General features: G+C 39.0%; 1 protein-coding gene across 4 annotated transcripts in view; it reads right to left on the bottom strand.

Moving 5' to 3' along the window:
* The window catches only part of Ctnnd2 (catenin delta 2), an 843,915-nt gene that overhangs the window by 545,750 nt on the left and 282,197 nt on the right, over positions 1-15,968 (bottom strand). For all 4 annotated transcript variants that reach the window (XM_051151017.1, XM_051151020.1, XM_051151018.1 and 1 more), the window contains one exon: positions 967-1,079. In XM_051151017.1, the coding sequence (XP_051006974.1) occupies positions 967-1,079 (113 nt within the window). The remainder of the gene's footprint in view (positions 1-966; positions 1,080-15,968) is intronic.

The raw sequence follows: 15,968 nt of genomic DNA, 5'->3' as shown, positions 1-15,968 counted from the left end.
ACACAGAGATTACCAAACACATTAATGTAGCCTTCAGAATGAAAGTGTCTGAAGAGTCAAAGAATAGAATCTCTGTCACATTTCCACACATGACTGGCTATGGTTCTGGCTCTCCCACGTGCACAGTGAAAGCAGTGGTGCATTTAAAAATGCAACTGGGGAGTCCACAGGTGAGTCAGAGCCCTGTGAGTGGAAGAAGCGTTGGTCCTTAGTACATGGTATGGAAGAGAGAAAGCCTCGCTACAGCCTCCCTGCCTCAGTCTATTAATGATTAACAAACAAACTGCTCTTGCATTCAGTTAGACAGAAGCTGGAATCCATTTGCCATGGTGGTAATGTTTCCTCGGACAAGGAATCCTCCTGCAGATGTTGAGTACCCAAAATATGGCATCAAACAGACGGTAGAGAAACACACTATAACTCAGAATGGAAAGTTAAACCTTATATACGGTCCAAATGAGGACAATTTATTTTATAATCAAATGACTATAAAAATGTTGAAAAAGATAATAAATGCCACTAAATAATTGACCACTTTCAGCCATGAATTAATAATATTCTTCCATAGGCAGTTGTTACTGGAGGAGTAATTTTTAACAGTAATTACACATTCGCAAACAATTTGGATTCTATCAAAGTGTTCCTCTTCGTAACATGCAGTTCTGTATCATTTGTGATTTGGCATCTTCTGATTCCCAACAATTTGACTACAGCAAAGCCTCCTTTTGTGTAAAATTATGCAAACTTTGCATTCATACTAATTTTGTTAAGACAAGTTTCAAGTACAAATCAGGCTGTTCTGGACACCTTATGAACAGCTTAAATCTTAATTCCCGTCACTTACAATTTCTTTCCCACATCCCACTGAGTGTCCCAATTGCCAGGCTAGATTCAAAAGGAAGCAAAGCCCACTATGTTCAGCGGCCGCTCAGTGTAGAGCAAAGCCAGGGCGCATGGAGCGTGTACCTGATGCTGCTCATGCTGCCTGCCTCCGAGCCAAGCTTGCATCGCTCCAGCTGGCTAGCCACGATCTGGCGTTCAGCCTCCAGCTCTCGGGTCAGCCTTTCAAACTGTAATTCCTGAAAGAAACACACCAAAAAGATGAATGGTAGCATCTAAGTGAAATGCAACATTTAGAACCAAGATGACAGGATAACAGGTAGTGAAAGTAAAGTGTTCTAAGGTGTCAACTTCCAGAAACAGAGGGCATTGCTGTAGAAAAAGGCAAGGGCTTGAAATTAGGCAGGGTCCCAAGACCCTGATATAAGTTATTTATTACCTGTTTAATCATCTTTAAAATGGGATAAAATACTCATTTTGTAAGTTGGAAGTGAGAATTAAGTGAGATACCTAGCTAAAGCACTTCTGTCACTTAGTTAACATTTTCACCGTGTTCTTTAGCAAGTAAAATTATAAGAAGTCATGTATGTAAGAAAATGCTAAGTTATTATTTTACAATTTCATATTTAACTTTTTCAGACATTAATTTACCTGCATAGTTATGTTTTGGGGATGAGAAAAGGAAAACATTATTGCAACCTAAAAGTAGGATAGAGGTATATTTTTTAGAGAAGTAAAAACCTCTCAAAATTTAGTGGGTTTGCTTTCCAGAACAGTCAACTATCTTATTAGCCACCTTGAGACACTTGTAAATGAGGTTTTTATACCACAGGTTGTGATAGTTTCTTTAGTTTTATTAAAATAGATATTGCCCGTCAAAGTGGAATTTGCTTAAATGTTGACATTATTTGGAGGACTAAAGTATGAAACACTCGGCAATGAGAAAGCCCCTTCTTATCAGAGGAGCAATGTTGGTCAAGTCTAGTCTTTCCTTCATCGTATCTAAAAGGCACTAACTAGTTCTGGGAGAAACTGAACACGAAGATTACTCTTGGGTGAATTTCAGATCTACAGCCTGGCCTCCTCTCTAAGGATCTATTTCTTTGGAAGTTACTCCTCACAGAAATAGCCCATTTCTTATCTCCAGAACTTACATAATATTGTATCTTAAATCTGTCTACAGGACAAGAAACCCAGTCTTACACCTGTATCGCGCACAGCTTTTAAAACAGCGAACTTCCAGACCACGCAGGGTTCTTCCCAGCCAGATGTAAACCTATGATTTGTGTTTAAATTTCTGCCTTTCATTTTCCCTGCAGACTATCATGAGAACACAGCGCAGCCATTTACCTACAGTTCAAGTGACGCACATTTAGGACACAAGGCTTGCTTGCCCTGCTCCCATTGTGCGCTTTCTTCATGCCAATCAAACAGCCAGGGACAATGGAAGACAGTGAATGGTCAGGGAGATGGGAGACAATCAGTAGTCATGACTGACAGGAGATAGTCAACACGCAGATGTGATAGGAAACAGGGAGTTGTCACAAGGGATGGAAGGCACTCAACTGTCAGAACCACGGGAAACAGTATCTTGGTTGAGAGCAACGGAAACAGTCAGTGGCCAGGAGCGACCACGGATAGTCACTAGTTAAGTGCAAAAAGCGACTGCCAAATGTCGGGAGTGATGGGGGAAGAGCATCATGGTTGGGAGTGACAGGAGACAGTCATTGTTCAGGAATCATGGGAGAGCATGGATGTGAGAAGACTGCACAGCGGCACACATTCATTTGAAAACAGCCCTGTGAAGAGGTAGGAAGAATCTGCAGGACTCTGAACCCCTCTGAATAGACATAGCATTCTTCTTTATGAAAAAACATCCCGAATAATTTTTACAGAGTAAATTTTTAGGAGGGAGAATACATGAAAATCTGTAAGACTTGAATGCATCTTAATTTTGCACTAATTATTTTAAATTTAAAGTTTATCTTTCTAAGAATTTTATACATGGGAACTATATTTACATCCATACCCACTCGTCTTTCTCCTTTCCAACTCCATTCATGAACGCTGACTCTGTAACTATTGACTTTTTAAAAGTATTCTTGTGTGTGTGTGTGTGTGTGTGTGTGTGTGTGTGTGTGTGTGTGTGTGTGTGTAAAATCTGCTAAGTACATTTAGTATGACTCATTTATATTTATGTCCAGGGATGACCTAGACCACCCTTGGCATCTGCCCAGAGAATTTAACATCGTACTACACAAATAACTGCTCATTCATGTTCACTGCTACTATATTCACGTAACTAGTAAATGGAAACAACCTAAATGTCCCACAATGGACAAACAGACAAACAAAATGTAGTACATGTTTCTGAAATGTTCCTGAAGAAATATTATTCAGATGTCAAGAAAAAAAAATCTCATTTAAAAGGCATTTTCCCATAATGTCTGTTTACACAGCTTCTAACCAAAATTTTATAAAAGTCTACATTTGCCTTAACTTTATAGCATTATAGATAAGGTGTTTTTTTTTTCCTCTTTGCCTTCAAGATAACTTTCTCCTTCACTGATTATGTTAATCTTGGCAATGTTCACTTGACAAAATTCTAACTCGGAATTCACTGAACTGCTTGGATTTGTGAATTGTTAGTATCCATCATATGTAAAAAATAATCATTATCTTTACAAATGTTCTTCACTGCATGCTTTCCTTCAGTGAGAATACAATATGTTACTTGGAACTGACCCTCAATTCACAAATTGTTTATTTAAATTTTCTTTGTGTTTCATTTTATTTGTTTTCTGCTGTTGTACTCAAGTTAGATAATCTTTCCTTCTGCATTGTTCAAGAGTTCATTAGTTCTGTCCAGAGTATTTTATCCCAGACCCTGATAAATAAAAATCCCAATAGCTTTTTGGGGAGACATTCAGCTGGGCTTTTCATTAGCATGGAGGAATACACTTGTGTCACAATTATGATGTCTCTGTTTGTTAGTTTCAGCATCTTATGTCAAGTCCAGCTGATTCACTTCTCTTGTCAGTGTGGATCAGCCTGGGCTCCTCTGCACACACATTGACCTTTGGACACTGAAATCTCTTGCATTTCCCTTTTTGGGTTCTGAACACCTTCATATTCCCACAAATGTTACCAGTTCTCTTCTGAGTCACTATGATGTCACTGGAAGATAATTTGATTCTTTGAAAGTCTTCTTTTAAAATTTGCTCAGAAAAACAGAGCATTTACCCTAGTTGCAATTATGCCCCAAGAGCCTTTCAGGACTCTATTCAGTATTTCATGACGAGGGGGCACTCCTACGCCTACTGAAGGAGGTTGGCATGCATTTCCATCTCTGACTAAACACCAGAAACCATTTCCTCTTCTGCCTTCAGATGGTTCTTTCTCTATTCTTTGGTAAATTTTGTACACATCTTCCCTTCTCTACATACTTCTAAATAAAAGACTCTTGCTCCCAAGGAAAACCCTTCTCATAGATGAGCCTGGGAATTCCAGTGGCATTTGTCTACCTGTTTTCCACCACATTTTCTGCCTTCCTGTATCATAAATAGTAACTTCCTCCCTTTTCCCAAGAAAATGGTTCAAATTGCCTTCCTTACTAGGAAGCCTATTTCAGCTATGGTGTGCCATTCCCTCAATGTGGGAACTCTCGGGCTATATCCACCCTGTCCTGATGTAACCTTATACTGAGATTAAGAGCTGAGCTGGGAAGCGCTGTAACTGATGTGGCCTGTAACTGACCATTCAGTGGAGGGTTCATTTCTCCATGCACATGGGTCCCCAACGTGACCTAAATGCATCAACATCTAGAGAAGCCACTATCTTCCCAAAATGGAGGTGACCCTGTGCCTAGGAAGGATCTGAAAGGGTGGTGGTGGTGGTGGAAGATGACATGCTGAGGTAGCATGGTGTGTGGAGGGAATACAGACCTGTGAGCCCTGAACAGGCTCCCACGTTAGATTATTTTCAGAGGTTATGAGGTGGCAAAGCAACTGAGAAGAGGGTTGGAGCTTGTCAGACCTACAAAAGTTTAGAGGAGATCAACTGGGGAAAAATACATAGCAAAATAGTCAAACCCAGCTGTTCACAGCTCCATGATACTTAACTAGCTTAATGAAAAGAAAATAAACCTTTCCTAAAAGAAGACCGAGGAAATACATGCAAGGATTTTTTTTTCTAGACTTGTGAGAGCAGATTAAATAATAAAAGTCAGATGGGGGGAGCTAGAAAACTGTTTACTAATGCCTTGGCTTGCACAGTGCCAGTAGAGAAGAAAATTATACAGATTACATTATAAAATGTGTAATATGGAAAGTGGCCAAAGGCACCAGGATTTGGTGAGATTCTTGTGCAATGAGAGGGTCAGAGAATGACCTGCAGCGAAGGACATTTTAAGAAGTACAAGGTAATCCTAAGCCCTTTAGCTCAGTTATATAGATGTTGCTCTGTGATTCATAGACAACAAGCCTTGGTGAAAACATCAGATATATGACTCCTAGTTTATTAAAATGTACACAAGCAATATAAATAGTCTTGCTTTTAGAACAGCACATCACCGACTCATATAATATATTTGGATTATTATGAGCATTATCATATAGTTTTATAACTTTGTCCTGAGGAGCCAAATTAATAATTTATTTCCTTTAATTAAATGGAGTTTATTAAATGTTTTTAACTGTGAAAAGCATATAAAGTCTCCTGAGGCGGCATTACTAGTTAGTTTGGAAACTGAAATCAGAACACTCATAGGTCATCTAATCCCTGCAATAAATATTTTATGTAGCACTGTGATGGAGCATCAGCTGGGAAGGAAAGAACTGACTTGAGGATAGTGAAAATTTGACTGAGTCATGAGTTAAATAGTATAATAAGTTTGTGATGATTTTATTAGTCTGGGAAGATTAAACGCAGACCAGGCATTAGAGCAGTGAAGAGACGATAAAATAGACACAAGGATAGAAGTGATGGATGCTTACGCTACAGTGTTGATTGTTGCTGGGAGGAAATAAATGATATGAGATTCAAACTTCCAGCACTTAGGCTTGGCACTAGATGAAATGGGAAGTGGGTTCCCAAACATGTTTGAAGATGTGCCATGTGCACTTAACATGGGAGACTATTGATGCTTTTATTGATTTCCTTCTACCAAGAGGATGAAAAGGACTCCATGCACAGGACTCATTGGAAGTGCCAAGAGACATCATCATGCATTCTGACACAGACCCTAGGATAAAGAGTAGAAAGATCCAAGGATGACGCATAGAACCACACCAGTGACGACTCAAGGATCCTCAGCATTACACTGTGAGGAAAACATGTTCCTCCCCATGTGCATAGTTACATGAGAATGAGAAATCTATCACTACTATAGGATCCTATCCACGCTTTAAATAGAAGGAAATTGTGTAAAAATGTAAAAATCGCCTAGAGAAGACTATGTTAAATAAAACACAGCAAACATAAAGAGACAAAATACCACGTAACCCCTCTTTTTTGCAGAGTCTAACATTGAACTTATAGAAGTTACCTGGGAATGTGTGTCATGACACAGATTTGGTACTGGTCAAAGGATAGAAATCTTGATTTTTTTTTTTTTGGTAGGAGGGACCAGTTCAAGCAAGCAGTCTAATGTGTACTGTGTTGACTATCATTAATAACAACATATTATATTCTTGATAACTGATGAGATTAGATTTTTCAGGTTCTCATCACAAAAGTGCTAAGTACATGAGATGACAGAAGTATTTAAGCAATCTCATGAGGTATATAGGTGTCAAAATATACTGTGCAACCAAATGTACACAATTTTGTCAGTTAAAATAGATGAGTAAAATGAAAATAATGTACAGTGAGGTCACACAAAGGACCAACAATAGAAACTCCGTTACTATACTTCATTTCTAATCACTACCTATTCAATGTTTGTCCCTGCAAGATGGAAAAATAAATATGCAGAAGGGACAACTTTCTAAACTGTAGTTTTGCCAGCAGTTGGATTAGAACATGCTTGTTTATAATAAATTGTCCAGTGTCACAAGTCATAGCTTCTTGAGTAGATAAATCAGGTTGTTTAATATAAGGCAATTTACCCCCGAAGATATTTCATGATCAGAAACAAGTGGAGGCTGTGCTGTAGGACCACTAGCAAACTGTTAGATCCTTTAATAGCTACAATTTTGTTTTACATTTTATTTTAGCGCAGTTGGATGTTTTTGCTGTTGTTATTGTTCCTTTGCTGATTTGTCTGTGAAACTATTATAAGTCCAACCTAACATTCTTCTAATTTACTTAAATATATTTCTCATGGTATAGTGTCTTTGAAAATATTCCAACTACCAGTGTGATGAAAGAAGCCCTCAATGTAAAGTATTGAGGAAATCTTTGCCAGAGCTCCTGGCTTGCTCCATACTTTCATGTCTGTGCATCACTGGACTGCCAGGCTTCTACAGTCTAGTGTTGACTGTCTAACTCTAGTGTGTGGATTTTTCTTCTTTATTATTCTTGATTTCTTCTCTTGACAAAATATCTTCCAAGATAGAGAGAATGAAGAGCATTCTTTTAAGACGTTCACCAGCTCCCTATTTTAGCATATGTACATCTAGCTAATAATAGAGCTGGGTATAAAAGTATGGCATTTCTAGGGGGATATTATTTCCTTTCCCAGTGTCAAAATGGATTTTGTTTTTTCTGTTTGTCAATGTTGCCACTGAGAATGTGAACACTAGCAGAGGTATTTATTAATTTAAGAAAAACATTTTTCTACTTTCTCCTGGGATGTGTGTTAGATCTTCTCTGGATTCCTCATGTTACAAACGTTTGGGTGATTTTTTTTTTTTTAAATCTAACAGCTATTGTTAGGAATTCTGGTGGATATTCAGAAGAATTTTCTGTGAAGCATGGAGTTCAGTGCCACAGTTCTACTGTATACTTTTAATGCTTTCCCTCATTACTTTAGAATTTTTCTTTTAACCAGTTTCCTTATTATTCATAGAGTAAAATCTGTACCTGTCCCCAAGCTGTTGAGCTCAACTTTTCTCTTTTCACTTTTCATGTTATCTTCTGCTTCCTTGTCTGCAAACATTCTTTCCTTTAATTTTAGCTTATTGCTGTTCTTGGGTTTATAATTTCTAACAGATAAATATCATATTATGAACACTCCCTTTAATTATCATGGAGTATTTAGAGCATGAAATTGTTTCTCCTTTCCAGTATTTTGGTGTTTACTTTTTCTCAATTTCATAGTTATTTCCTATATGTGGTAGACTCTACCGTGGCATAACATCTTTGAAAATATCCTAGTGTGCTAGCCAATGGTTCCTATTTGTGTACTGCATATACAAACGGATGGCTACAGATTGAGTGGAGTTCCCTAGTTGTGTTTTCCTTAGATAATTCTGAGTGTGCATAATGAGCACCATGTGGCATCCGATGAGAGATGGCTGTAAATATTTAGCTGCCCCCTTCCTCAAACACTGTGCTGCACTCTACTCATACCTCTGTTCCCACACAGCTTTGACAATAAGTTCTGTTCACACCGCCTTATGATTTACATTTTCTTCATTCTTTGTAACTCCATTTTCTTGGATGTGATGAGTAACTTGCTACTTTGTCCATCTACCATGTCAATATCACCGAATATGACACTCTGAGATAATTCTTTCACTTTAGGGATCTAGGTTTCACTAGCTATTGAGTTAAAATGCACTGTTGCTTTGCTCACGGGATAAATTAAAGTTATTCTAACACTTGACGTTTTGCAGCCTTGGTGCATCACACTTCTTTATCCATCCCATCTGCATGTATCCATTTTATTCCTTTAGAAATGTTTCCTTGGCCTTTGGGCCCAGGAGGAGGGGTTAATGCAAGTTCAGATGACCTTCTTTATTCAGAGTTCAGGTTAATTTCTAAAGGAAAATTGAGAGTTTCAGAGCAAAGAAGGACACCTAAGAGGAACAGGGAACCTAAAACTTTCCAAGCCTTTGTACTATCTGTGGAGCACTCTGAGCTAGAAAACTCTGATGTATAGAGGCTGGTCCCTGTGCTCTCAGTTAAAGCAGCAACACTTCCTTCATCAAGGTGTTTGTCGCATTCCTGATTTGGATTTTTTTCCCCCTGAAGTCTGATGCTTTAAGGTTTGGTCAGCTTTCCTCCTGTGTCCTATATTTCTGGAATTTGGGTTCATACTTCGTTTTATTTTGAGCAAATCAGTGGGTGAGAAATAAAGATAGCAGTCAATTTTCAGACATGTACTCTTTACAGGAGGAATTTTAACACTTCAACCTTTTGGGGGACCAATGTTCTGCCTCTGCATAGCCTTTCTGCACCTGCTGTTGGCTGCATTTGATGGTGGATTTGCCTGTCTACTGACTAATTTAGTCCTAATGTACGCCCCTCCATCCCATTCCAAGCTGGCCACTTTCTCACTCCTATTTAAGAACATCCAATTCCATCATAACCAAAGTTGTCCATTTCTTTAGATGCCCTCACACCCACACAAAGGTTCAATACTTCTTCCATTTTACCCAGGTATCAGCCACTGTGTCTCCGGATGAGAACTGGTTCTTACAAGCACCAATGCATTAACATAGTCAAGTTGGCCTCGTGTAAAATGAGAGGATTAAACATCATTGTTGTCTCTATCTTCAGGTACTAGGACAATAGCTTTAGGGTCTCTGTAGTGGTGTCACGCTTTCTTTTTTTATATTTTTTTAATTTAATTTTTTTTAATGTATGTGCATTGGTGTTAGGGTGTCAGATCTTGGAGTTACAGACCGTTGTGAGCTGCCATGTGGTTGCTGGGGATTGAACCCTGGTCCTTTGGAAGAGCAGGCGGTGCTCTTAACCACTGAGCCATCTCTCTAGCCCTGGTATCACACTTTCAATCCTGGAACAAAATGCTGGCTCAAGTAAAATTTGGTCATTATTACTATGTACAGCATCTTTGGGTGTTGATTGCCCAGGAGAAGACCACAATACAAGATGGCAGCTTCTCTACCTCAGCATCTCAGTGCAAACATAATATTTTGCACCCTAGTGTCTCTTATTCGTACCCATCAAGGGTCTGAGTTATGAATAATCCTGAGTAATCTTGCTTCTTATATAACACCTAATTCCAATTTCACATGAATGAGTTGACTTCATAGCCACCACCTTCTGGCAATGTTAATTCCATCCCACCGAGATATGTTGCAAGGCACGTCCGAAGAAAGGATGGTAAAATGACAGGGTAATAATAGGAATCTCACATCCATGTGTCGCACAAATGTGGGGGAAACATGCCGTGATGTTGAGACGGAATGAAACAAACCAATGTCAGCGGCTCAGCTGTGTAGACCTCACTGGAGAGTCAAAAACTACGGCAAAGAGCTGTCTGCAGAAGTTTACAAAGCTGACAGATAAATGTTTTAAACAACCACGGTGTCATTCCGGGTCACCTAGCAAGACAGCAGATGACAGGAATCAGCACTCTGAAGCAGACTCTTAGGCACCTTTCCAGAGCAGTTTCAATGCAATGGAACAAAGCATCTTTTTTTTTTTTTTTTTTTTTTTTTTTTTTACCACTTCTCTCATTCACAGGCTCTAATCTGTTTGCTCTTTATCTGGGCAAAAAGCCTTGTTAGCTATTTAAGGTATGTTAGCTGAGTCGCTTAATTCAGCTGGGAGATGGGCCTCTTTGAAATTAGGAAGACAATATTTCCACATAGTTCAAGGTGATACTGTTCCTATTAGGCTTGACTAAAAGTTCAGAAATACTGTTACATTGATTACTTTTAGCTATACTAAGGAATTTAAAGAAAACTTATAATGCCCTGTAAATCTCTTAGATGGCAGAGTATAAATTTGCAGATACAAGGGCTCCAGAGTATGTATTTTGAGATTTTTTTTCAGGTAACAAGTTTGATGCACACATCTGCTACAGGTGCCTGTTATACTTATTACAATAGCACATAACAATGACAGCCAACATTTTAACTATTTATTCACATGCATTGGTCATATTATTTCTGGGTCTGTAGCTTCCTCAAGGGCAGTGAATCTAAGCAGTCTTGGACTTTACTGAACTCGCTTAACCCATCCTATTCTTTCTCTTAAAATATATCCATTGTCTTGGAGACCATGCTTTTACCCAAATATTTCTTCTCAGTTGGTACAGAATGTCCTCAGTAAATGGTGAATGAGGAATTATCCTCTTTGGCCAAGTGTTTCATCTGACTTTACTTACTCATTCTTCACATTTTCCCAGCAAAACAAGCATTTAATTGTTAGAGAATCTCAGAAGTAAAGATGCTAAGTGGTTGCCACAAAGATAGCTGGGCCTGGGCCTGAAGGTCGAACCCAGTCTACGTGTTCAGAATCCCACTGTCTCAAAACTCTAAGGCTAATCCCATACACGGCTTTCATGTGGACTGCTGAGCGAGGAGTCATGCAGCCATAATTGAACTATACATTTCTTTACTGAGGAATAAATAATACTCGTCATTGCACACTCCCCTTTAACCCCTCCCTCTGCTCCTCCCCCGCATCCCTGCACATCCATTTAAAAATAATGTGACAGGGTTACCTACACGTAGGAAGAATAACCACCATGGTGTTCAAGTTCACACTGCAATGTAAATCACTCCTACTAACAACAATCCTTAGCTTTCAAGAGGGTCGCTGTGAAGTTTGGGAGTATCCGACAGAGGGACAGAGGCGATGGCAGGACAGAAGCGTCATTCTCCAACATTCCTTCAATAGGCGAGGAAGTAGCCTTCTGATATTTAGAGGGCGCAGAAGGAAAGCGTGGGCTCAGTGAAAATGAAGAACCCATTTGCTCAAAAGCACTGCGCATGTGCTCATCTGACCACACTGCTCCAAAAACCCACTTTCTCTTCTCTGTGGCTCCTGATCCCAAAGTCTGGAACAATGCCTCTGCCTTTCTATTGTGTGGCAACAAATCTCAGCCCTGTATCAGGTAATGCCACCTGCTCTGTGTAGGTTCACTTCTCGTCTTAGCCTCGGAAGAACTGACCGCCACTCTCACCCCACCAATGACAGCTTCTGGTATTCACTTCACAAGTTTCCTCTGTCTCTAACTGCCTATGTCTGACAGTAGAAACCATTCTTAGCTTTATTATTTTCCTTTCACTTAATATAGAATATGTCAGTTGATAATGGACAGATGCCTGATAAGCACAGAATGTTTATGACAGTTTTCAGAGTGAAGACAATCTTCTCTGGCCGTGAGAAAACCACGCAGGCATGATTCCCCTCCACTGACCACACAGACACACTTCCCTTCCACTGACCACGCAGACACGCTTCCCTTCCACTGACTCATTACTCTGCCCTAAAGGCCTATGTCCAAATTCTGAAGTCCACATTTAGGAAAATTCAAGTTTTAAATTGAGATACTTGTCCTGTATACTGTTATCCCACCTCATCTCTATGTCAAAATCATTCATTTTTCATAATTTATCGTCTCACCGACATAACATTTAATAAGTTTAGTGGTAGTTGTTGAAAGGTGGACACGTCTTAGTATTTTAGGAGGAGGAAATATCTTATGTTCTTTTGTCAACTCCACAGTTCCTAGGAGTTCTTTTGGATCACTGGGAAGTAAAATTTGTCTGTAACATATGTGGTAATGGGGAATTTCTCTTTCTTGAATTAATGAAGGGTCAAAGAAACACCACCTTCATACAACTGGCAAAGATATGTGTACATTCTTTCATCTTCACATGTTGGCAATAAATGGCAAGTGCCAGGAATACTTACAGAATTGTATTTTATTAAAAAACAAAACTGTATTGTCCTCATTCAAAGATCTTGTGTGCACTCCTATTATGAACAAATAAAAACTGTTAAAAATAAATAATAGGAAAAGAGTATATTGCTTAAAGGCTTCTACGTGGTACTGAGGGATACAGGCAGGGAAGAGAGGAATAGCTAATTTAGTAAGGCACAGATCTGGATGATGGGCTGAACTCCAGCAACAGAGTTGGACTCTATTCCAAATTTACTTTATTACAAAGTAGACTTGAAAGTGGAAAGCAGGAAATGTGAATGGAGGTTTTAGATAACTTATCAGGGAAGAGGGAAGAAAGAACTCAAGGGCATGTCAGGCATACAAGTTATTATTCAGGACAGTAAGAACAGTGTAAGTCACCAAATGGAAAGGAGAAATGCTGAGGCTATGTGGGTGTGTGACTCAAAGTCCAACTACTTGTTCCATGTCATTGCAGTGTAGTAGGGGCCAGACTGTCAGCCAAATGAGCCGCTTGACAAAAACGTTTAATATTCAAAAGGAATCCTGCTTTTCCTCATTATAAATAGCATTGGACTGTCTCTCCTATTTTCATAGTGTTAGTAAAAATCCCCTTAATAACTTTATAGTTCTCTTGTTTCATTGGCAACCACTTAATGTGAATGACTACTCTGAGAAATCTCAGGACTGATAGTGTAAACAGACATGGCCCATGCACAAAGTTACACTATTATGTCTTCAGTTTGCCCGTCTCTACACATCATTGCCAACTGCCAAGCTTTCCATAACTAAGTACGCAGTAAAATCCCACATGGCTTTAGAACATGGAACTGTTAGTCATTTTATCCAAAGGAACATCCCCATTTCCTTCTGTCTCATTGTTGTTGCTGACAATACTTTATTCATTTGTGGTACACAAGGTTGGGAACCTCTTTTCCTCATTGCCCTGAGGTGATTTTGTCTGGTTGCATGCTTTATTTCACGTTGGTATGGTTTTTCCTGAAATAAAAATTATATTTTGATTAAATCTATCCATTGAATATAAGTTGGTCACAAAGCTGTACTGAGCTGTATGCCTCAGATCAAAACACAGGCACACTTCATATAATGTAACACTGGGACATAAGTAATTACCACATACACTAAGCACTTATCTATATGCATTTTCATTCCTGTTATGATTCCTGATACTGACTGAAGGGTCTCAGGTCATCATTAGAGCAACATTAGAGACAATGAGTCACTACTACAATTGTACTTTATGTGATAGTGTAAGAGTTTTGTAATTTATATAACAACAAGCTACAGTCTTACTGCATCCAAGCTCATTGTGACCTAGTGAAAGTTCTAGAATAGGAGATGTGCCCCACAAGTGTAAAGAGGAGTAAACTGACAATTAGGGGGTTAAGTAAACAATTTAAGATTATTCAGAGAATCAGTGGTATAACAGGAAAACCAAGAGACGACCCAGAGCTCTTTCCCATTCTTGATAAGGTATTTAATATGCATACACATGTCAACTCTTGCCTTTCATCCATGAAGTATATTTTCCCCAGCTTAGGTAGTAGCAGTCAAAACAGGAACATCCTTATATTAACATCTTTAAATGAGACAACAGAATCTGATGTATTGTTCATTTCTTACCGTACTATGGGTTCAATTTTAAAGTCTCTTTACTACAGTAACTTTATGGTTTGAACATATCAGTGTGATCTATTCTCAGATCAACATCAAAAGACTGAATTTATACCTGTCTTCAAGCTGTGAAGGTTTTACTTTCTTTTCCCTTTATTATTCCCCTCCCCCCCCCCGTTTTGAAATTCCTCTACTGGGAATAAATTAAGCATGGTTTGACAAGGAACACGCTCATATTTGCCTCTTGACAATCAAACAGGAACTTGTAGGAATGCTGTGTTGATGAATGAGCCACAGTGTGAATCATTTACATTGCAGCTACATGAACTGTGACGATGAGTCCCCCTCCGTAGTCGCCATCCTTCCACAGTCCTCAGTACGTAGAAATGTCTTACTGGGTGTGCATCACTGAGCCTGCGGGCTATTTTCAGTTATCAGGAACAGCTTACCAGATGTTCCTGGTACACTGAATTTGTCACACTGCAGACAAGCTAATATCATTATGTGAGACCACAGTGGAAAAAATAAAAGACTCCACTTTAATCCATAGTAAGTACCATGAGACCCATCAAGGCAGTTGGGTTTGCACATGATGCAGCAGCTTCTAGCAAATGAGCAGCTCATAACAACTTAGTTATAACGGGCGGCAGGACTCCACACCATAAGCTAGCCTCCATTAAAGTGAATTCAAGGATGTGAATTCATGTACAAAGTACAACCTTAGCATCTGTCTACACTCAGCCAATATTTTGTTTATACCTTTTTAGGAACAGCCAAATTATCTCCCTGTCCCCTGGAACTAGGCACTAAAATTTCCATCAGTTGCAGCTTTACCTGGCAGTGAGGACAGGGCCGACTGGCATTAGCCCCCGGGGCTGCAGGACTGAAATGCAGGCTGCTCATGATTTTGGCAGCTGTTTCATACCTATTAGGCCAATTTTTGCCCAAACAATTTTCCCTTGCTAATCAAGTGGGGAAAGCAATAGTCTAGGAGGAAATTAAATAGTCAACAAGATATGTGTACCTAATAAACACTACAGAACTGGTATTTAGTCAAATCAAGTGATATAATCCAGTCCTGTCTCTCTCAGCATGGAAGATCTATTTCAATAAACTTAGGCAATGTATTCTGCCATAGAAGTAATGTCCCATTTTCCTTCCCCAAGTGATGCAAATAATCTTCAAGGACAGGAGAAATACAACCATTATTTTAACAATTAGTTTTGTTTTACAGATGAGGGAGCAGGACTAGAATATGGATATAGATTTATATATTTATTTAATTAAATGTATTCTTAGGCAGTTTTATGCACAGGATAGCTAAGTTCTTCTATGAACAATCTACTTTTCTTATCATTTCTACACTTTAACCAGAAGGCATCCACCAATCTTCTGGAGAACACTTCCAGCATCAGCTAATAACATTCCAGAAACCTCAGCATACATAAAGTTGCATGCCATAAATATAATTTTAAACTTTTAAGTGGAAGTGTATGTAGGTCCACATATATATGTACATACATGTGGCTCTGTGTGAGCACACAGAAAAAGAACACAGCCTTATGTGCCATTCCTCAGGAGCTGCCTACCTTGTTTTTGAGTCAGGGTCACTCATAGACTTGCATAGATCGATAGGTTACTGATTAATATAGGACGGAAGGCTGGTGAGTCCCAGGAATCTATCTGTCTTCATCTCCTCAAATTTGGGACTTTAACTGAGCAACACAGC

Source organism: Acomys russatus, chromosome 9 (genome assembly GCF_903995435.1).
Source record: "Acomys russatus chromosome 9, mAcoRus1.1, whole genome shotgun sequence".
Lineage (NCBI taxonomy): Eukaryota > Metazoa > Chordata > Mammalia > Rodentia > Muridae > Acomys > Acomys russatus.
The sequence above is the reverse complement of the archived record's forward strand: the minus strand, read 5'-3'. Positions and strand labels throughout refer to the sequence as shown.